The following is a 23,014-nucleotide window of genomic DNA, read 5'->3' as shown; positions in this document are numbered from 1 at the left end:
CACCCTCTCCACCCGTTCCCCGTTGATATACAAGGGCTGAATGTCCGCCTTTTTTTTTTTTCCTGTAATCCACCACCAATTCCTTGGTCTTAGCCGTATTAAGAGCCAGATTATCAGAGACTGGATGGCCATTTGCCACAGATGCTTTAGTCAGTACATGTGAAAAGGATCTAGGAGTCTTGGTTGACCACAAACTTGACATGAGCCAACAGTGTGACGCGGCAGCTAAAAAAGCCAATGCAATTCTGGGCTGCATCAATAGGAGTATAGCATCTAGATCAAGGGAAGTAATAGTGCCACTGTATTCTGCTCTGGTCAGACCTCACCTGGAGTACTGTGTCCAGTTCTGGGCACCACAGTTCAAGAAGGACACTGACAAACTGGAACGTGTCCAGAGGAGGGCAACCAAAATGGTCAAAGGCCTGGAAATGATGCCTTATGAGGAACGGCTAAGGGAGCTGGGCATGTTTAGCCTGGAGAAGAGGAGGTTAAGGGGTGATATGATAGCCATGTTCAAATATATAAAAGGATGTCACATAGAGGAGGGAGAAAGGTTGTTTTCTGCTGCTCCAGAGAAGCGGACACGGAGCAATGGATCCAAACTACAAGAAAGAAGATTCCACCTAAACATTAGGAAGAACTTCCTGACAGTAAGCTGTTCGACAGTGGAATTTGCTGCCAAGGAGTGTGGTGGAGTCTCCTACTTTGGAGGTCTTTAAGCAGAGGCTTGACAACCATATGTCAGGAGTGCTCTGATGGTGTTTCCTGCTTGGCAGGGGGTTGGACTCAATGGCCCTTGTGGTCTCTTCCAACTCTATGATTCTATGATTCTATGATTCTAGTCGAGATTCCTGCTTTGCAGGGGGTTGGACTAGATGACTCTAGGGGTCCCTTGCAACTCCACAATTCTATGAAATGCATAACAGATCTTATGAGGGACTCTCCATCACTGGACTTTTTTTTTTTAACTTTATTGCAAAACGATTTACATATAACAACACAGACAAAGACAATATATCAATGACAACTAAACATTACCTAACAACACATCTTATAACCTAAGGCCCAGGGCCCGGATGTGGCCCAACGGCCTTCTCAATCCGACCCACGGACGGTCTGGGATGTTTTTACATGAGTAGAATGTGTCCCTGCTCACAAGTGTAACAAGAGTAGCTGCTTTGGACAGTGCCCAGGTTGGGGAGGGGAGGGGCGGGTTTGAAAGAGATGGGGGATTTCCCTTGACATTTGGGTCCAGGCTGGTAGTTGGAGATACACTACCCCTGAACTTGGAGGCTCCATTAAGCCCCAGTGGCAAATAGCTGTACTGGCTTGCATCCAATTTTAAGAGTAGACCAGGGGTAGGCAACCTAAGGCCCAGGGGCCGGATGCGGCCCAATCGCCTTCTCAATCCGGCCTGCGGACGGTCCGGGAATCAGCCTGTTTTTACATGAGTAGAATGTGTGCTTTTATTTTAAATGCATCTCTGGGTTATTTGTGGGGCCTGGCTGGTGTTTTTACATGAGTAGAATGTGTCCTTTTATTTAAATGCATCTCTGGGTTATTTGTGGGGCCTGCCTGGCGTTTTTACATGAGTAGAATGTGTCCTTTTATTTAAAAGGCATCTCTGGGTTATTTGTGGGGCATAGGAATTCGTCCATTTCCCCCTCCCAAAATATAGTCCAGCCCACCACATGGTCTGAGGGACGGTGGACTAGCCCACGACTGAAAAAGCTTGCTGACCCCTGGTCTAAAATCACACACATTTTTGAGTTCCAATTCACCTCATTGTGCTCTCAACAAATTCTTAACCTTTACACAATTCCTGTTAATCTGTTACATACCCAGAAAATTTTATACATTTATAAAGGTAAAGGTAAAGGGACCCCTGACCATTAGGTCCAGTCGCAGACAACTCTGGGGTTGTGGTGCTCATCTCGCTCTATACAGCTTCCGGGTCATGTGGCCAGCATGACTAAGCAGCTTCTGGCAAACCAGAGCAGCGCATGGAAACGCTGTTTACCTTCCTGCTGGAGTGGTACCTATTTATCTACTTGCACTTCATGCTTTCGAACTGCTAGGTTGGCAGGAGCTGCGACCGAGCAACGGGAGGTCACCCCATCATGAGGATTCGAACCGCCTATCTTCTGATCTGCAAGCCCTAGGCTTTGTGTTTTAACCCATAGCGCCACCCAAGTCCCTTCTACATTCATAGTTACCCTTAATATTCAAGATTCAATTTAGACCTGTCAGGCGATTTGCATTTTCACGATATTGTTTTAGATATTCTTTAAATGTTATTCATACTTTACACCCTTTCTGGTTTGAGTTTCCTCTTATTATCCCAGTCATTTTCGCAATTTCCAAGTATTTTATCATCTTCACCTGCCAATCAAGCTTTGTAGGAATTAGACGCATTTCTAGTTTTTTGCTACAGTGGTACCTTGGGTTAATTACTTAATTCGTTCCGGAGGTCCGTACTTAACCTGAAACTGTTCTTAACCTGAAGCACCACTTTAGCTAATGGGGCCTTCCGCTGCCGCCACACCGCTGCTCGCGATTTCTGTTCTCAGCCTTAAGCAAAGTTCTAAACCCGAGGTACTATTTCTGGGTTAGCGGAGTCTGTAACCTGCAGCGTCTGTAACCCAAGGTACCACTGTATTCTAAGGCGCCGCCACAACCAAACCGCAGAGCTCCGCCCCGAGGCGCTTCCAAAACGCGGGCGACGGGCTCTGCGCCTTCCGCGGGGCTGACTCCTTGTTCCCCTCGGCCGGGAGGCGGAGCGAGGCCCCGATTCCTCCCCCTTCGGTGGGGCGGGCTCTGCCGTCAGCTGACTCGGCCGAATCCGCCAACCCTCCTGCCGGCGCCGCAGGGGAGGAGCTGCGGCCGAGTCGGGCGGAGAACAAAACAAAGCCGCGCTCCGGGTCGGCGTCTGAACAGCCGCCAAGAGGAGCGAATCCGGTTTGGGCGCAATGGCACCCCGGGGCGCGCAGACGAGGGCCAGGAGCTAAAGCGCCTTCAGCATCTTTGGGCATCAGAGTGAGTTGAATAATTGCGGTTGGGGGTTGTCCCCCGGGGAAGCAGGGTTCCTAACCCGGGGGTAGGGCACGATGTTTCCCTCCCCCGAGGTCAAACCAGGGCAGGTATTGTTTTAAAACCCTATTTTCCTTTCCCAGCTTTATTTCTTGATGCTAGCTCCATAGGTTTATCGTACTAGCCCAAGGCCAGGGTGATAAAAATTCGTGATGCTAAGTACAATATATTTATAAATTTTATATACCGCTTGATTTTTTTAAAAAAAAAACCTTCTCAAAAGCAGTTTCCAAAAGGCAAAACGATAAAATTAGCACAAAAAATTAACAACAATTTAAATAAAATAGCAATAGACTAAAAACAGATTAAAACCCGCATCATAATAATCTGGGGAGGCTTGCGTAAAAATGTTTTTAGCCAGCACCGAAAAGAGGAGAGTGAAGGCTCCTGCCTGATTTCAATGGGCAGGGAGTTCCAAAGTGCATCCACACAAGAAGATTGAGTTATTACTATCTATCGTTATTCCTTGATGACTGTCTTGCAAATGAAATGGAGACCATCTGGAGCTTAGGTTTATCAGGAGGCTGTTTCTCAGCAAGCCCCCATCCCACCAAGACCTTGGGTGTGGTTCCTCCTTTCTTACAAAATAAAAAAAAGCCACTCTGCCTGTGCTCAGAGGCCTTCCTGTGTCCCAGAACTGCCCCCCAGGCTTGAAAAAAAAAAGAAAGGCAATGATTCAGCCTGGGAAAAACCTTATTATTAAGTGGAGTTTGGTAGGGAGGAATTTTTTTTGGTTCATTCTCTTTGATGGTATATTGAACGTTTTTTGATGGGTGGGAGAAGATGAATCGTGGCCCATTGCAACTGCTCCTCTTTTTACAAGACCTAATTAATGTACTCCAAGTGGCTTCTTCATTTCCAGACCTCTGCAAAGGTGGAAAGCAGCGATAAACAAGAGTAACACTGGGCATGTGCCGAGTATATTCCTCCATTTTTTTCTCACAGCCAGTTTGGAATTAGCTTCTTTGTGTTCCACCTGCTAGATCTGTCCTGGGGAAGGTCATTGTAGATGGTATCCTGGCTCCTTTTTTTGTTTTGTTTTTTGCAACTATTTGTGGTTTTTTTGAAACAGTCGCCCTGTTCTTGCAGTAACCAATAGAGACTAACCCAAAAGCTCTGGCCCCTAGCTATAGCAGAGTAGATTTCCCCCACCAAATTTCCATCAGGCCAAACCCTCACTGTCCCTTCGGGACAGTTCCTTCTTGGCTACTGTGAGAGAACAGGATACTCTCTAAATCATGGGTAGGCAAACTAAGGCCTGGGGGCCGGATCCGGCCCAATTGCCTTCTAAATCCGGCCCGCAGACAGTCCGGGAATCAGCGTGTTTTTACATGAGTAGAATGTGCCCTTTTATTTAAAACACATCTCTGGGTTATTTGTGGGGCCTGCCTGGTGTTTTTACATGAGTAGAATATGCCCTTTTACAGTGGTACTTCGGGTTACAGACGCTTCAGGTTACAGACGCTTCAGGTTACAGACTACGCTAACCCAGAAATAGTACCTCCGGTTAAGAACTTTGCTTCAGGATGAGAACAGAAATCGTGCGGCAACGGCGGGAGGCCCCATTAGCTAAAGTGGTACCTCAGGTTAAGAACAGTTTCAGGTTAAGAACGGACCTCTGGAACGAATTAAGTTCTTAACCCGAGGTCCCACTGTATTTAAAATGCATCTCTGGGTTATTTGTGGGGCATAGGAATTTGTTCATTCCCCCCCCCCCAAAAAAAAATAGTCCAACCCTCACAAGGCCTGAGGGACAGTGGACTGGCCCCCTGCTGAAAAAGTTTGCCAAGCCCTGCTCTAAATTCTCCAAGTGATCTTTGTCCGTGAGGGCTGGTTCTTTTGTGACCTCTTTTCCACCTGGATCTGTAGAAGGAAAAACAGCCTTTTGCCCTCACCTAGAATGTGCCCTTTTATTTAAAATGCATCTCTGGGTTATTTGTGGGGCCTGCCTGGTGTTTTTACATGAGTAGAATATGGGGGTGTGGGGCTGGGGAGACGCCACTGGACTTCTTCTCAGACAAACATTCGGATAGCAAACCAGGTCACCGTGTGGTAAATACTGAAGTGGTTTGTCACCCTCCTGTTTACACACACCAAGGTGAAGCGCTCCAGAATCTGATCTTGCCTTTGGACTCCAGTCAGAAAGTTGTTTGGTTTTTTTTAAAAAAAGCTTTTTACTTTCTTGTTTGGCTGGCAAAAAAGAAAAAAAAAGAAGAATTCAGCTTTGGAAGACCAAACTCTCTCTCTCTCTCTCTCTCTCTCTCTCTCTCTCTCTCTCTCTCTCCTGTGTGTGTGTGTCAGAATGAAAAATAAATTTTGTGCTGAAATGACGATTTCTCTGTGCCTGCAAAGCAAGAATATGTGCTAGGGTGGGCAATTCTTGCTGGCTAAAGTCCTCTCTCTTTTCTTTTGCCTGTGGGATTGTGAAAGGGCTCCCAGCTCACGAGCCAAGTGTGATTCTTTCTTGAGCTGTTTTTTTCAGTATGCAAAATGCTGATGGCCCTCGTGTCTGCGGTCCCGATCCCAGAAAAAGTGCTTTGTAAGAGTAGCTGCTTTGGACAGTGCCCAGGTTGGGGAGGGGAGGGGCGGGTTTGAAAGAGATGGGGGATTTCCCTTGACATTTGGGTCCAGACTGGTAGTTGGAGATACACTACCCCTGAACTTGGAGGCTCCATTAAGCCCCAGTGGCGAATAGCTGTACAGTGGTACCTCGGGTTACATACGCTTCAGGTTACAGACTCTGCTAACCCAGAAATATTACCTCAGGTTAAGAGCTTTGCTTCAGGATGAGAACAGAAATCGTGCTCCAGCGGCGCGGCAGCAGCAGGAGGCCCCATTAGCTAAAGTGGTGCTTCAGGTTAAGAACAGTTTCAGGTTAAGTACGGACCTCCAGAACGAATTAAGTACTTAACCCGAGGTACCACTGTACTGGCTTGCATCCAGTGATAAGAGTAGACCAGGGGTAGGCAACCTAAGGCCCGGGGGCTGGATGAGGCCCAATTGCCTTCTCAATCCAGCCTGCGGACGGTCCGGGAATCAGCGTGTTTTTACATGAGTAGAATGTGTCCTTTTATTTAAAAGGCATCTCTGGGTTGTTTGTGGCGCATAGGAATTCGTTCATTTTCCCCTCCCAAAATATAGTCCGGCCCACCACATGGTCTGAGGGACAGTGGACCGGCCCACGGCTGAAAAAGGTTGCTGACCCCTGGAGTAGACCAACCACACAGTTTGGCTAATTTAGGTTCATTCATTTCAGTGGGTCTGCTTAGTTGGATAAAGGTAAAGGGACCCCTGACCATTAGGTCCAGTCATGACCGACTCTGGTGTTGCGGTGCTCATCTCACTTTATTGGCCGAGGGAACCGGCGTACAGCTTCCAGGTCATGTGGCCAGCATGACTAAGCCACTTCTGGCGGACCAGAGCAGCGCACAGAAACGCCTTTTACCTTCCCACTGGAGCGGTACCTATTTATCTACTTGCACTTTGAGGTGCTTTTGAACTGCTGGGTGGGCAGGAGCAGGGACCGAGCAACGGGAGCTCACCCCGTCACAGGGATTCGAACTGCCAACCTTCTGATCAGCAAGCCCTAAGCTCTGTGGTTTAACCCACAGTGCCACCCGTGTCCCTTGCTTAGTTGGATACAACCCTTTAAACGAGCCTCCTCCAACCTGATTCCCTCTAGATGTTTGTTTAGCATTCTAGGTTAAAATTATGGATTAAAATTTGTGTCTGAGAAGGCTTTACCTAAAGGGGGAAGTTTTTCGCAGGCGTCAGGAAGAATACAATTGAGACATTTGACCAATGTCAATTAGCAGGGAGTTTCAGAGTGCAGCCACGCTAAAAGACTGGTTCCTATGACACTTATTTCTTTCCTTTCTTCCTTGGCAGGTTCACGGTTCGGCTATGGACAAACAATCCTGCCTCTTATGTTTTGTGTGACATCTGCGGCCTTGCCTCCCTTTCCCTAAATTCCCTAAATTGAGCCTTTGCTCAGATACGCGCGATGCTGGTTCATCTGCAAATGATCGGTTCCCTGAGCATGAATTTTTCCGATTGCCCCAATGGCTCCCAGTGGGTTTGGGAGATATTCCACGAATGTGCCCAGGATGGCTGGGACATATCCAGTGTGGTGCTGGGCTTGCTCTCCATCTTCTGCTTTGCTGCGGCGTCTTTCCCGTAAGTAACAAAAAGCAAAAACAACAACGGTTGCTTCCTCTTTGGTTGCCTTGAGAGATCAGATCTCCTAATTGAAGAACTCAACAACCCACTGCTGGAATGACGGGCGAGTTTCTCATTGCTAACCAACCCTGACGCAACGTATTTTTTTTGGGAGACATGAGTCACTTCCCGCTCGAGCAAGTCTCCTGCTGCCCTTAGGAAACTCCGAGCTTTCCTCTTTTCCCCTTTCTTTGCAATGGCAACGACAAAATCCCTCCAAATGAGACATGAAGCTCATGTGGCTGGTTGCAATCTCGAGCAAGGTAATGCGCCCTGCGCTGCAACATTTTGTTGCAGGTTTTCAGCTACGTTGCCTCTTAAAATAAAGCTCAGGAAATATATCTACTTATTACTCACCAAATGGATCCAGGGCAGGTTGCGAAAACATCATTTAAAATGAAGTGCATAGGTGAAGCAGCGGTCGTTATTTGCTTCAGATGTCTTGAGAAAGATCGCTCTGTGGAAAAATGGTTGCAGGTTAGGTGGCCCATTGACCTGATACATTCTTAAATACATGTATATCTTTTTTGCCCAGGCTTTCCCTAACCCAAAAGACCCTGTCTTTATTTGTCTGAATTCCCTGAAATTTTATTTATTTTTGTCTGCTTTTCTGCTCACCAGAACTTACTTAACCAGGCCTTTGGTTGATTTGATTGACATCCTATGACCTTTTAAAATGTGGTGGGTTGTTTTTTTTGGGGTGGAGGTTATTAGGTTGTTGTTGTTGTTTTTATTTTGTTTATGTATTTTGTGGTTTTATATTTTGATTTTATTCTCTGAACTGCCCTGAAACCTCCGGGTATAGGGCGGTAATATAAATTTGACAAATAAAATAAAAAATAAACAAATGTTTTGCTGTATACAGCTTGCATTTTTGTTTCAGCGATGTTGCTTGCTTGTTCTTGCATCCTACACTTTTTAGAGATTAAAAAATATCATGCAGTTTATGCATACTTTTAAATAAATGAATGTAAAATACAACCTGTAAAATTAACTAATATCAAAGTAGCAAAACAAGCACAGAACTATCTCTATATATAAAAAGCAATATTGCAACCGTGTGTGTATATGTGTCTGTGTGTGTCTACATGCAGACTTCTACAATCTTACTTATTTTTTGACTGGGGGGCCTGGTCATCTGGAGATATAATGTGCTTGCCCTAGGTGACCAAGCAAAGCTTGACCAGCAAGCCTACTCTAACTGCTTCTTCCTCCAATGTCTCCCCTCTGTAGCCAATACTACCTGGCCTGTAAAACTGGGATTATGGACCAGGCGTTATCTGTCTACTTCCTGTTGGGATGGTTAGGAGGAGACTCCTTAAATCTGATTGGGTCGTTCTTGGCTGACCAGCTACCACTACAGGTAAGAAGAGCCTTTCTGGAGCAGAGTGAACTGAACTGAAATGGATGCCCTCATCCACGTTTTGCGGGGTTTAAAATAGGACCACTTTGTTTTGCCCTGGTCAGACCTCACCTGGGAGTCCTTTGTCCAGTTCTGGGCATCCAATCCAGATCTGCATTGGCTCCCAGTACATTTCCGAGCACAGTTCAAAGTGTTGGCGCTGACCTTTAAAGCCCTAAACGGCCTCGATCCAGTATACCTGAAGGAGCGTCTCCACCCCCATCGTTCAGCCCAGACACTGAGGTCCAGCTCCGAGGGCCTTCTGGCGGTTCCCTCATTGCGAGAAGCAAAGCTACAGGGAACCAGGCAGAGGGCCTTCTCGGTAGTGGCGCCCGCCCTGTGGAACGCCCTCCCATCAGATGTCAAAGAGATAAACAACTACCTGACATTCAGAAGACATCTTAAGGCAGCCCTTTTCAGGGAAGTTTTTAATATTTAACACTGTACTGTTTTTAACACTTGATTGGGAGCCACGCAGAGTGGCTGAGGAAACTCAGCCAGATGGGCGGGGTATAAATAATCAATTATTATTATTATTTATTATGAAGGAAATAAGCAGCTATATTATCTTTAAAAAACATCTTAAGGCAGCCCTGTTTAGGGAAGTTTTTAATATTTAACGCTGTACTGTTTTTAACACTTGATTGGGAGCCGCCCTGAGTGGCTGGGGAAACTCAGCCAGATGGGCAGGGTATAAATAAATAAATAAATTATTATTATTCTTGTCATCATCATCATCCCAGTTTAAGGATATTGACCAGCTGGAATGGGTGCTGAGGAGGGTGACCCAAGAGAATCAAGGGTAGGCATAGGCTAGGTTACCAAATGTCCCCGGTTCCCAGGGACAGTCCCCGGATTTGCAAATCTGTCACCGGACAAAGTCCGTCCCTGGAATGTCCCCATATTTGAAAATCTGTCCCTGGGAAACGTGACAGCGGCAGCCCCAGCAGCCCGGAGGCAGTCTGGTAGCGCAGTTGGCTCTGGCTGGCTTCAGGAGCTGCTCGCTGCCGCCACCACTGCCAAAGGTGAACCAGGGACGCCCGGCGGTACAGATCTCCTGCCCCCTTCCCCTTTTGTTTTGACAGATCGGGGGAGGCTCAGGAGTCGTGGGCGGGCAGGCGTTGCCTAGGAGGGGCGCAAGGCGCGCGGTTTCTCTTCCAGGCAAGGTGCAAAGCCCTTCTTTCGCACCCTGCGAAACATAAATGCGCAGAGTTTTTTAAAAGGCAGCCCTGTTTAGGGAAGCTTTTAATGTTTAATAGGTTATTGTATTTTAGTGTTCTGTTGGAAGCTGCCCAGAGTGGCTGGGGAAACCCAGCCAGATGGGCGGGGTATAAATAAATAAATAATAATAATAATAATAATAATAATAATAATAATAATAATAATAATTATTATTATTATTATTATTATTATTATTATTATTATTATTATTAAAACTGGGCAATGACCGCCTGCCTGCGACTCCCGAGCCTTCCTCAATCTGTCAAAACAAAGGGGGGAAGGGGGCAGGAGATCAGAGAAGGCTTGGGAGTCACAGGCAGGCGGCACACTGTTGCCCAGTTTTAAAAAAACTGCGCATTTATGTTTCACAGGGTGCGAAAGAAGGGCTTTGCCCCTTTATACAATATGCATGTGTGCTTGGGCCCAGGGTCTTTTGCCTCACCATCCCCACTGCTGACTCCCTGTTGCTACTCAACTTCAAAAAAAAAATTTTTTTTTTTAAATGTCCCTAGATTGACTGAAAAAAATCTGGTAACCATAGCATAGGCAAACTCCGCCCCCCCATATGTTTGGGACTACAATTCCCATCATCCCTAGCTAACAGGACCAGTGGTCAGGGATAATGGGAATTGTAGTCCCAAACATCTGGAGGGCCAGAGTTTGCCTATGCCTGATCAAGGGTCTGGAAACCAAGCCATATGAGGAATGGTTGAGGGAGTTGGGGATGTTTAGCCTGGAAAAGAGGAGACATCATAGCCATCTATCTCAATGGCTGTCACATGGAAGATGGAACAAGCTTGTTTTCTCCTGCTCTGGAGGGTAGGACTTGAACCCATGGCTTCAAGTTACAAGACAGGAGATTCCGACTAAACGTCAGGAATGACTTTCTGCCTATAAGAGCTGTTTGGCAGGGGAACGGACTTCCTTTGGAAGGTGGCGGGATGCTCCCTCATGAGGTTTTAAAACACAGGTTGGGTAGTCATCTGTCAAGAGATTCTTCAGCAGTGATTCTTGCACTGAACCATGGGGTTGGTCTAGATGACCCTCGGGGTCCCTTCCAACTCGACAATTCCGAGATTCTGTGGAAATGAATTCAGTGAAAGAATGTGATTTGTGACTGCAGATTAGGACAATCTTTTTTCCATACTTGATCACTTTGCCGAATCGGTATAGCCTGTGGGTACAGAATTTTAATTCTTTTAAATTCAGAGTTGCTGTTGACAGCCCTCTCTCTCTCTCTCTCTCTCTCTCTCTCTCTTTTTCTCTTTCTCTCTTTCTCTGCCACAGGTATACACAGCCATCTATTACGTACTGGCAGACCTGCTTATGATGTCTCTCTACCTCTATTACAAAGTCAAGAACCAGAACCGAACCTGTAAGTTTCAACTCACTAACACGGGCCAAGAAAAGCAGGTTTTGCAAAACAAATTAACAGTTGTAACTTTTTTCAAAAAACCCAAAACATTAGCCCTGTTTTCAGGAAATACCTTCAACACAAGTTGGGGCCCCATTTAAGGGTTTGGGGCATGCAACTTAATTCTATTTTTTATCTCTGGGCATGTGCAGAGTTCTCTGCCCTACTTTGCCTATGGTTAACAACAAACCAAAGCGTCAGGGCTGCGATTTTCCTGGAAGACCCTTTAAACCTTTCTACTCAATGCTCACCGACTTCCAGGGTGGAATGCAAGCTGGTATGGGTGTGCACTCTGTACATGCTCACTTAATTGGCTCCAGGGCTCAACATCTACCCTGCCACTGCATAACCACGTTCCTGTTGTCAGTTTGTATAGTGCTATCAGTTTGTGTGATGCTTTAGAGTACAAAAGGGCAGATTGTTGCCTCAAAACACCTACAATCTAAAGTTTGGCAAGGATTCATAAATTAGAAGCCCTGCGTCAATCTTGAATCCCAATCCTTAAATCCTCCCCACCCTTTAAAACAAAGGACTTGCCTCTCCATCTTGTTAATTTCATCAAACTTTTTTTTATTTTAACCAATCCTTTCTGTAGATCTGTTAACTCTGTGAACAACTTCCTGGCTGCTGATAATGAATTTATCTCTTCCTCTTTTTTTGAGATATTTTAACACTGTGAGGCTGAAGGTCAGTGGCCGGATGTCATTTTGAGACTGTTCCCCTAAAGGAAAATCTGTTACTGATGCCATGATTCTGGGAAACCCTAAATGTACCCCCCAAAAGCCACAGTAGGGCTAAACATTACTAATAATGATTTATTATTGACTAATTGCACTTTTTTTCCTCCATTGAGCTCAAGTAATCCCCACAATAATTCTGGGAGGTAGGTTAGGCTGAGAGGGCAGGTAGCGGCACCCAGTGAGCCTAACGACTGAGGGGGCAGATTTGAACCCTGTTCTCTCCCAGGTTCTGGCAAAACAGTCTAACCACTACGCAACACTGCCTCTCATATCCCAACTTTCCTCCAAGTGGCATACGTGGTTCTCCCCGATCCATTTTGCCCTCACGAAAACAACCCTGCGGGCTAGAATAGGCCGAGAGGCAGTGACGGGCCCAAGCTCCCTCAGCAAGCTTTGCGGCTGAGTGGGGTCTGCTGTCCCAGGTCCTAGGCTGATACTCCAAACCGCTACGCCACACTGCTGAAATGTTGGGGAAATTGTCAGGCAGAAGCTTGCTGCATTGGTCCAGCTCTGAGGGCCTTCTGGTGGTTCCCTCACTGCGAGAAGTGAGGTTACGGGTGAACCAGGCAAAGGGCCTTCTCGGTAGTGGCACCCACCCTCCCATCAAATGTCAAGGAAATAAACAACCATCTGACTTTTAGAAGACATCTGAAGGCAGCCTGTATAGAGAAGTTTTTAATGTTTGATGTTTTAGTATGTTTTTATACAGGGGTCAGCAAACTTTTCAGCAGGGGGCCGGTCCATTGTCCCTCAGACCTTGTGAGGGGGTGGACTATATTTTGGGAAAAAATAATGAAAAAATTCCTATGCCCCACAAATAACCCAGAGATGCATTTTAAATAAAAGCACACATTCTACTCATGTAAAAACACGCTGATTCCCAGACCGTCCGTGGGCTGGATTTAGAAGGCAATTGGGCCACGTCCGGCCCCCGGGCCTTAGGTTGCCTACCCCTGTGTTAGATGATGTGTTGTTAGTTAATATTTAGTTGTCATTGAGATACTGTCTTTGTCTGTGTTGTTATATGTAAATTGTTTTGCAATAACAATTGCAAACCCATGTTTTTATATGTCCCAGAGTGGCTGGGGCAACCCATCCAGATGGGCAGGATACAAAGAATAAAATTATTATTATTACTTCGGGAAACTTTTTAAGGGGGTTTCCCATCCCCTTGTTCACACGCCCCTCCCTCTCTGGCCAGTTTTCTGCCTTATCCTAAACCAATTTCTCTCTTTCCCTCCTCAGTCTCCGCTTCAATCAATGCTGCTTTTGCGTTCCTCGTTGTGGGAACGGTATCTGTGACCTCCATCCTGGGCAGACCCTCCTCTCTTCCCAGAGATGACACTGTGTCCTTCAGAGGGAGGGTGCTTCTCTCGTCCGCAGAAGATCGTCCTGGGTGGGAGGTATGCTTGTATATTTGTTTCACCTAAAGAGCGGAAGCTGGAGGTCATGTGAGGATCAGGGCAAGCCTGGTGCTCAGGTTTCTGCTAGAAGAAACCCCTCCCAATTTATGACATAGTTATGACAAATGTATGATGTTTCACTCAGGGTGTTATGGGTAATTTGGAAAACCTATAAAAAGGGGGGGACGCGGGTGGCGCTGTGGGTTAAACCACGGAGCCTAGGGCTTGCTGAATAGAAGGTCGGCTGTTCAAATCCCTGCGAACCACAGAGCCTAGGGCTTGCTGATCAGAAGGTCAGTGGTTCGAATCCCTGCGACGGGGTGAGCTCCTGTTGCTCTGTCCCTGCTCCTGCCAACCTAGCAGTTCGAAAGCACATCAAAGCGCAAGTAGATAAATAGGTACCGCTCCAGTGGGAAGGTAAACGGCGTTTCCGTGCGCTGCTCTGGTTGGCCAGAAGCGGCTTAGTCATGCTGGACACATGACCCGGAAGCCCTATGCCGGCTCCCTCGGCCAGTAAAGCAAGATGAGCGCCACAACCCCAGAGTTGTCCATGACTGGACCTAATGGTCAGGGGTGGGCACCAGGGGGAAAAGGCTTTGTCAATCCGACCTGCCAATGGACCCAGTCTGTTTTGACTTTACACTGTTTTGCCTTTACACGCTGTTCCCGCAAAATAACCCCACTGTAAACTGAGAGCTGCCTAGATTTCCTTATTCTTGAAAAACCAATAAAAAATATTTTCAAAAAATAGAGGAGGGGAGCCAGAGGGTGGTGGGCTGGTTTGGGCAGAATTAATTTTAAACCTGTTCTGTTCTTGGACCATTTATTTATTTTTAACGGCCTCGTTTCCTTCCGCAGCCTTTCACCCAGCAAGAAATAATTGGTTTCATTATCGGGTCTGTTTCGTCTGTTCTCTACCTGCTTTCCCGAGTCCCACCGATCTACACGAATGTAAGCTGCGCTCGGGGAAATGGGGCCGGGTCTGTTTCAGTACCAGCGGCTCTTTCAGGCTGGCTTGGGAGGGGGGCTTAAAGTATCTCAGTGGCAGAGCAACTGCTCTGCATGTCGAAGTTCCTGGGTTCAACTCCCAGTGGATTTCCAGATAGGGCCGAGAGAGACAGGGCATCTGAAACCCTGGGTGGCTACTGCCAGTCAGAGAAGATCAAGCTAAATGGAGCAGTGGTCTGACTCAGTATGAGGGCAGCTGACTTTGCTTTTGTTTAAATGGGACCTTTTCTTTGAACCATGAGGACTAGAATTTTACTTTTTTAAAAAAACATTTATTGATACAGTGCTACCTCGTGTTACATACGCTTCAGGTTACAGACTCTGCTAACCCAGAAATAGTGCTTCAGGTTAAGAACTTTGCTTCAGGATGAGTACAGAAATCATGCTCTGGCAGTGCGGCAGCAGCGGGAGGCCCCATTAGCTAAAGTGGTGCTTCAGGTTAAGAACAGTTTCAGGTTAAGAACAGACCTCCGGAACAAATTAAGTACTTAACCTGAGATACCACTGTAAATGCAATACTTACAAACACAGAACACTAAACCAACTTATTATACATAGATACATACACCTCTCAACTCAGATTAAAAAAAAATGAAAACAGACAAACTAAACATACAAACATAAATCTTGACTTCCCTCCACCTGTGTATGGCTTCCTTTGTTTCTTTTCTTCTTTTCGCTGTATTATCAATATTATTTTTGACTATCTCATCTTATACCCATTTCTTCTTAATTTTCTTTTTTTACTCTATAAGTTTCATTCATTGCATATTGATATATTAATACCAGAACCATGTCTTTTTATGTATTTCTTCATGCAAGTCCACTCTATCAGTTTTTGGTCTGATTGGCTTCTTACCACTGCTGTAAGTCTTGCTGATTCTATATATTCACAAAATCTTATTTGCCAATCTCTTATTGAGGGAGTTTTTTCTCCCAATTTTTTGCTATAATCATTCTGGCCGCAGCGGTTGCATATAAGAAAACTTTTTCCCTAGCGGCAGGAATATAGAATTTTACTTTCTTTTTAGCAGATAGCAGAGCATTCTGCTTTGCTTGCACATGGTCTGAGGTTCCATCACCAATCAAAAAAGGTTGGGCTGCTGGGGAGGGGAAAGGCCCTTCCCTGGTCTGTGGTCTTGGAGAGCTGCTGCCAGTCAGAGTAGACTGTATGGGGCTAGATGGGTGAATAGTCTGACCTGATCCAAAGCAGGCTTTGCTCATTTTCTGCAGTGGCTGCGACTGGGTGGGAGAGAGATCACAAGTAGCCATCAGGAGCTCAGCTCAGTTTGGCTGCTAAAAACAAACCTTTTGCACGTGGTAGATCTGAAGAACGCAAGAACAGCCTGGCTACTGGATCAGACCAATGGCTCATCTATTCCAGTTCTGACACCCAGATGCCCCAAAAGGAAGCTCAAAAGCAGGACCTGAGCCTATCGCTCTTGTGATTCCCAGCATTCAATATCTAGAGTTTTACTGCCTCCAGGCAGAGCATAGCCATCAAGGCTAGTAGCTGTTGATTTTGGATTCTAGTATTAAAAAACCCACCACCAATGTAGATCTGAGAAGCCTGAAGTCTGCTTCTGTCTGCACGATTCCAAACGCATCTGCCTTGTTTGCCTTAAAGGTAAAGGTAAAAGGACCCCTGACCATTAGGTCCAGTCGTGACTGTCTCTGGGGTTGCGGCGCTCATCTCGCTTTATTGGCCGAGGGAGCCGGCGTACAGCTTCCAGGTCATGTGGCCAGCATGATTAAGCCGCTTCTGGCGAACCAGAGCAGCGCACGGAAACGCCGTTTACCTTCCCACCGGAGTGGTACCTATTTATCTACTTGCACTTTGACGTGCTTTCGAACTGCTAGGTTGGCAGGAGCTGGGACCGAGCAACGGGAGCTCAGCCTGTCATGGGGATTCGAACTGCCGAACTTCTGATTGGCAAGTCCTAGGCTCTGTGGTTTAACCCACAGCGCCACCCGTGTCTCTGTTATTCCCGACTCTCTGATAGGTGTTCAGTCCCTGAAGGAATTGGCAGGTAGGGCTGGGAAAATATTCCCTGCCAGAAAACCTTGGGAGCTGCTATTGTTGTTGTTGCTGCTGCTGCTAATAATTAATAATAATAATAATAATAATAATAATAATAATAATAATAATAATAATAAATAATTTATTATTTATACTCCACCCATCTGGCTGGGTTTCCCCAGCCACTCTGGACGGCTTCCAACAGAACACTAAAATACAATAACCTATTAAACATTAAAAGCTTCCCTAAATAGGGCTGCCTTGATAATTGCAATTCTTCTTAACTTACCCTGCAGTTCAAGAGAAAATCGACCGTCGGCATATCTTATTCCCTCTTCGCTCTGGTGATGCTGGGGAACACTTTGTACGGAGACTCAGCGTCCTGCTGAAAAACCCGGATCGGGGCCAAGCTGAAGGCAGCTACGTCATCCACCACCTGCCATGGCTGATTGGCAGTTTGGGAGTCCTGGCTCTCGACATCATTGTATCCTTTCTCTTTCTGCCCCGACCCCCCCCCCCAGCCAGAGTTCAGATTTGTTTACGTTGGGATTGGGTCCACCTATGTTCAGCTCCTGGGAGGAAAGTGAGAGCAAATGGGTCCACTCTGCTGCATCTTCTCTTCTGCTCCTCTGCCCTGTCTTCATGCAAATCCAGAATTGTGATGAAGCATTCCAATGGGGCTGTGTGATGACAGCCTTACGTTTCTATCTATATAGGAAGATACATGATTTCTTTTCTCTTTTTTTTTTGCAACACCACATTTAAGTAGCAAGGGTCTTTTTTTAAAAATAAAAGGATTACACAGATTAATTTGAAATGGACCAACGGTAAATTGAAGAGGCACACAATTAAAAACTAAAATTGGCTCTTCCTGCTGCAGAAACAGCCCTTAACTTCACCAATTCAGATCTCGTTTCAGTTCCTTGCCTACCGTCGGAAGAGGCTACCATCGCTTGAAGAGAGAGAAGCTCTCCTGGGTGCTCAAGCGGAACCTCCGGAGAGCTGAGAAGGCACAATTTTTAAGTGAATGAAGATGCTGTGAAGGCTTTCTCCATTCCTCTGGACTTTGGAGAGCATACAACACAGTTAATCCTTTACAGTTGAACAGATCCTTCTCCATTTCGGGGTTGGGCTGACTACCTCTAAACGGACAATGTTTCTATTTAAAAGGGTGGGTTGGGGAATTAATCTAACAGGTTGTAAGCTGAGGAGTGAAAATGGTGCATATTTTTATTTTTAAGTGTCTTTTGGAACTCAAGATGCACATAGCTCCCTCTTCACAATCACAATCCAAAATAAGGAAAAATGTAATTTAATGAGGAGGTTTGGATGGGATCAAAGGGAAATCACTGCAAGTGGGGATTGGTTAAAGCTATATCTCTGGGCTTCAAAGAGTTATTTGCCTTCATAAACACAGTCACAGGTGAATTCTGCCAAGGCCCATCGAGGGTGAAGGGCAGAGGTCTTGTTCTGTGGCACACACATTGGGCATTCATTGTGAATAAGTGTTTTATTTGCACAGATGGATAAATATGAAAATAAACTTAACCCCCGCTTTCTAATAATGTCTGGATGCATTGGGAGAAGACGAAACAGAACCGTGGACAGCCAAGGAAGCTCAATGTTGGAAGATTTGGGGCAGGTAAAATTCTTCACCCAGCACATAGTTAAAAGTGTGGAACTTGCCCCCATAGGTGGCAGTCACAGCCACCAACTTGGATGACTTTGAGAGTACAGTGGTACGCAAGACGAATTTCCCTATGGGCTTGCTTCGCAAGACGACAGCCCATAGGGAAATATCCGGGACAGCGGGGAAGCGCAGCACGTCTTCCCCACTGTCCTCGGACCTCCTCCGAAGCCGGGCGGTGGGGCGGGAACGCCTCCTCCCGCCGCCGCCGGGCTTCGGAACGATGCTCCGAAGCCGGGCGGCGGGGCGGGAACACCTTCTGAAGGCGGGCGGGGGGTGAAAGTCTTTGCTCCCCCCTGCCTGCCTGTCCCGGAGGGCTTTTGAAGGCAGGCGGGCGGAGCAAAGACTTTCGCCCCCCGCCCGCCTTCAGAAGAGGTCCAGGACCTCTTCTGAAGGCTGGCGGGGGGCAAAAGTCTTTGTCCCCCCTGCCTGCCTTCCCAGGGGCTTTTAAATCGCCCCGGACAGCGGAGAAGTCCGCTGTCCCGGGGCGATTTTAAAATGCCGCCCGCCAGCATTTTAAGATCACCCGGACAGGGGAGAAGTCCTCCGCTGTCCCGGGGTTTTTTTAAATGCTGGCAGTGGGAAGAAAAGCCCTTGTCGTCCCCCCCCCCCCAGCCTTCAGAAGAGGTCTGGGGACAAACTGTCCCCGGACCTGGTCTGAAGGCGGTTTCCCTAGGAACACATTAATTGATTTTCAATGCATTCCTATGGGAAACCGTGCATCGCAAGACGAAAAACTCGCAAGACGAAGAGACTTGTGGAACGAATTAATTTCGTCTTGCGAGGCACCACTGTATTGGACAAATTCATAGAGAAGAGGGCTATCCATAATGGAGGCAGTAGTGTTTCTGGATAGCAGCTGCTGGAAATGGAGAGGGCTGGTTTTCCATTGGGGCACCTGGTTGGCCACTGTGAAAACAGGACGCTGGACTAGATGGGCCAGCAATAAGTAACCAAACAAACCCCTGTGTTGCAAAGAGAACGTCAGCAATGTCTAGGCAACACGATGACCATATACATACGTAATAGACAGTCTTTATAGAATTCCTTCAAACGATAACAAGTACAAAGTTTAGCAATTCTATATTCTCCCACCACGCTGACGAAGAATTCTACAAAACAGTAGTCAATATCCAGAACCACTGTTCAGTGTTGGACATCATATTTGCTGAATACACAAAGCTTCACAGCTTGTCTTTCATCATACACAGTTTGGTACCTCGCTTCATTTAAAGATTTTCAAAGACTTTGAGACTAAAAGATTTCATTTAGTACTTTTTATGGTTTGAAGGAATTCTATAACATATGTCTATGGTCATCGTGTTGCCTAGACATGCTGACGGACTAGATGGGCTAGCAGATCATTCTCTTACGTTGTTCATCTTGGCCACAATCTCACTCCTCTCTTCAGGGTCGATATTTGAACAGGATAGGTTTCCTGGGGGTGTTTTAGTCAGCCTAAACTCTGGAAAGGTGAGGGTGTGTCCCCTACAAAAGGTAAAGGGATCCCTGACCATTAGGTCCAGTCACGAACGACTGATGTTGCGGCGCTCATCTCACCTTACTGGCAGAGGGATCAGACGTACAGTTTCCGGGTCATGTGGCCAGCAGGACTAAGCCACTTCTGGCGAATCAGAGCAGTGCACGGAAATGCCGTTTACCTTCCCGCCAGAGTGGTACCTATTTAACTACTTGCACTTTGACGTGCTTTCGAACTGCTAGGTTGGCAGGAGCAGGGACTGAACAACGGGAGCTCACCCCGTCACGGGGATTCAAACTGCCGACCTTCTGATCGGCAAGTCCTAGGTGCTGTGGTTTAGACCACAGCGCCACCCATGTCCATAACATGTTGACTGCAAAAATGATACTAGAAAACTCTGGTTGTGAATACAGAAGTAGGTGACCTCTAGTATAACTCAAGCCAGCCCATCACTCTTCCCAGGAAATACTTTGCTGCTTTAAAATGTAGGCAGGTCATGTAATTCAAATTGAGGCCGGTTTGTGGAGGAAAACACCTCAAAACAGAGTAGGAACTTTCTTCACACTCTTGACAGAGACCTCTCCTTCCCTCCCAGCACTTCAATTCTCGGAGCTCCCTGTGGGGAGGGATGGGCTGCTAAACCACTCTGGGAACTCTAGTTCTGAGGGGGTAAAATGTGCCCCCCCCACAACTTTTAGCATCCTTAACAAAACTACAGCCATGACTGTTTAAAAGTGGTATCATAGAACTTTAAGTGCACGGTGTGAATGTGGCCAGTCTTTCAACACAGCCCAGTGTTTTTCAAATTTGGATCTCCAGCTGTTGTTGGACTACAACTCCCATGATCCCTGACCAATGGTTCCACTAGCTGGGGATGATGGGAGTTGTAATCCAGCAACCTTTGGGGAGAGTGCATGCTAGACAGTCTATCCCACTGACTGACTTGTTACAAGCACCACCACGTATCAAACAAACCCCCTATAAGGAATGTGCAAAAACTGTGAACTTCCCAACGCAAGTTTTCACATTTTTTTGTGGTTTATTTTTTTATTTTTAAGTATGGAGGCTCAAGTATAAGATGTAGATTCCGATTTAAGCATTACAAATAAAATAAAAATAACCGGGGAGGGGTGGGTTTAAAAAATTTTCTGCATTCCATAGAAATCAAAACAAGAGAAGGGATTTGGGAGGCAGGGAACAGAAAGCACCTCACTGTCCCCATTAAGAAAGAACATCTTGCAGCCATCACCAACTCAGCAAAATTCCTCGCAGCTCAAAAAGTCGGGGGGTGGGTGGGAGAGAGTTTACTTCAGCCTTCTGCACCCCCCCTCCCGCACAGCCCCCCACCCCCAAACATACATGGAACAATTTCTTTTCCAGTTTTTCGTTTTCCTCTTTCACACACCACAGTATATAATAAAGTTTTTTTGTTGTTTGTTTTGTTTTACATTTTTTACACCAATGTAACAAAAGATGAAAAAAAAGCAGAGGGAGGGGAGGGGGCGGAAGGAAGGAGGGAGGGGAAGGGGGGTAAGACTAACAGAATGGCCTGGTGATTTTATGCATATAGATGGTAGGATGGGGGCCAGGGGAAAAAAACCAGGGCAACAAAATAAACACCACCCCCTCCCGTGGATCTTTTTCTCTCTACAGAAATGCGCTCCGCAAAGTCTCGAGAATTAAAAAAAATATGGTGCAAATTAAGCCAAGAGAGAGAGAGAGAGACTGATGAAAGTTTATACAGCTTTATTCATCCGGGGTGGGGTTAGGGAGGGGGTCGGACTTGAGACAGCACTTTGTACGTGGGCATGATGTGATGGAGACGCAGACAGAAAAAATAGTGGCAGGTGGGTGGTGGGGGAGAGGAGAAAGGGAGAGGGGGAAAAGTTCTCTAAGAAAAAGGAATCTAATGAGAGCATGGCATGTCTTGTTAGCATCGTCAACGGAGCGGGTTTTCTTCGTTTTCGTTTTAGCTTTGCTGCTTCTTCTTCAAAGCCTCCACCAGGTCGATCTTCAGAGCTTCTTGCTTTGATTTGTCTGCAAAAGTCTGCACAGACCTGGAGAGAGAGAACCAGAGGGTTAAAAACCAAGATTGCAGAGTGGCTGATTGGGAAGGGGCCTTGGATTTGCGTTTTGGGGAGAGAAGAGGCAGAAACTTATATGTTATATAGTTATGAGCCTGCTAAGAGCTCCATTTTCTGGAAGATGACTCTTCTGGCATTCCACAGGTTCCTTGCTAATTGTGACATCTCCCTGAAATCTGTTGAGGCCTCTTCCCAACTGCTGTATGCATTCTGGATTAATTTACATTACTGTGTAATGACTGCCAAGTGTCTTAAAAAGTAGTTGAAAGTCGTAGTCCGAAGGATCAAATTTTTCCAAGCGATTCTCTTGCAAACCTTCCTTTTTGTAAACTGCTCTGTGTTGTTTAGCAATCGAGCTGTATATAAATTTCGTGACGGACTGACTGAAGAGCCTAGTAGGCTGCAGCCCATGCTAGCTGGGGGAGAAAGCAACAGCCCTCTCATCTACTGTCATGCCTCTGTTACTCAGATAGACTAACGCTGAATGTGGAGGTTCCATGGCACCATCACTGCCAGCAGACTGATCCCCTCCAAAAACTGGCCCCATATCCTAGCAGTGAAGGAGCAGTTGGCCATTATTTCACACCTCCTTAGGTTTCCACAACTCTACTGGAAAACTACTTTGTCCGTTCTATCCATCTATCTAATCTATCTATCTATCTATCTATCTATCTATCTAGTCGATCAGCATTGTGTAGCTCCTGAACACGCTCAGTACACTTGCCCCGTCCCGTGAAATTTCAGGGCCCAAACTTGGGAGGAGGAGGGGGTGCTGGTGATTATCTCTGCCCTCCCTCCCACCGCTGAGCCCTGAAGATGGAAAGAGGGGGAAGTGGAGGCGGGCAGGACCCTACAAGCCTAGGCAAGAAGTTCTAGCCAGCTTGCGCAGAGCTGAAGCGAACAAGCTGCATGCAGAGTTGTCTTCAGAAAAAAACGTTTTTTAAAAAGGCACTCTCACCAGGCTGGAGATGACAGGCAAACCTGTTCTGTCTTCCCTGGGCTGTTTTAGCATTCCCCTACCCCAACATAATGGGGTTAAACCACAGAGCCTAGAACTTGCCAATCAGAAGGTTGGCGGTTCAAATCCCCGCGACGGGGTAAACTCCCGTTGCTCGGTCCCTGCTCCTGCCAACCTAGCAGTTTGAAAGCACATCAAAGTGCAAGTAGATAAATAGGTACTGCTCCGGCGGGAAGGTAAACGGCGTTTCCGTGCGCTGCTCTGGTTCTTAGTCCTGCTGGCCACATGA

General features: G+C 46.5%; 1 protein-coding gene across 1 annotated transcript; it reads left to right on the top strand.

The window, feature by feature from the left end:
* Nucleotides 1-2,857: 2,857 nt before the first annotated feature.
* LOC308591984 (lysosomal amino acid transporter 1 homolog) lies at nt 2,858-18,081 on the top strand. The gene is given in 9 exon segments (XM_081203218.1): nt 2,858-3,036; nt 6,979-7,266; nt 8,542-8,671; nt 11,219-11,306; nt 13,331-13,488; nt 14,347-14,439; nt 16,813-16,887; nt 16,890-17,000; nt 17,424-18,081. Coding segments are annotated over 8 exon segments (927 nt in total). The 5' UTR covers nt 2,858-3,036; nt 6,979-7,093; the 3' UTR covers nt 17,523-18,081.
* Nucleotides 18,082-23,014: the final 4,933 nt, after the last annotated feature.

This window comes from Podarcis bocagei (genome assembly GCF_964188305.1).
Source record: "Podarcis bocagei genome assembly, chromosome: 7".
Lineage (NCBI taxonomy): Eukaryota > Metazoa > Chordata > Lepidosauria > Squamata > Lacertidae > Podarcis > Podarcis bocagei.
The sequence above is the reverse complement of the archived record's forward strand: the minus strand, read 5'-3'. Positions and strand labels throughout refer to the sequence as shown.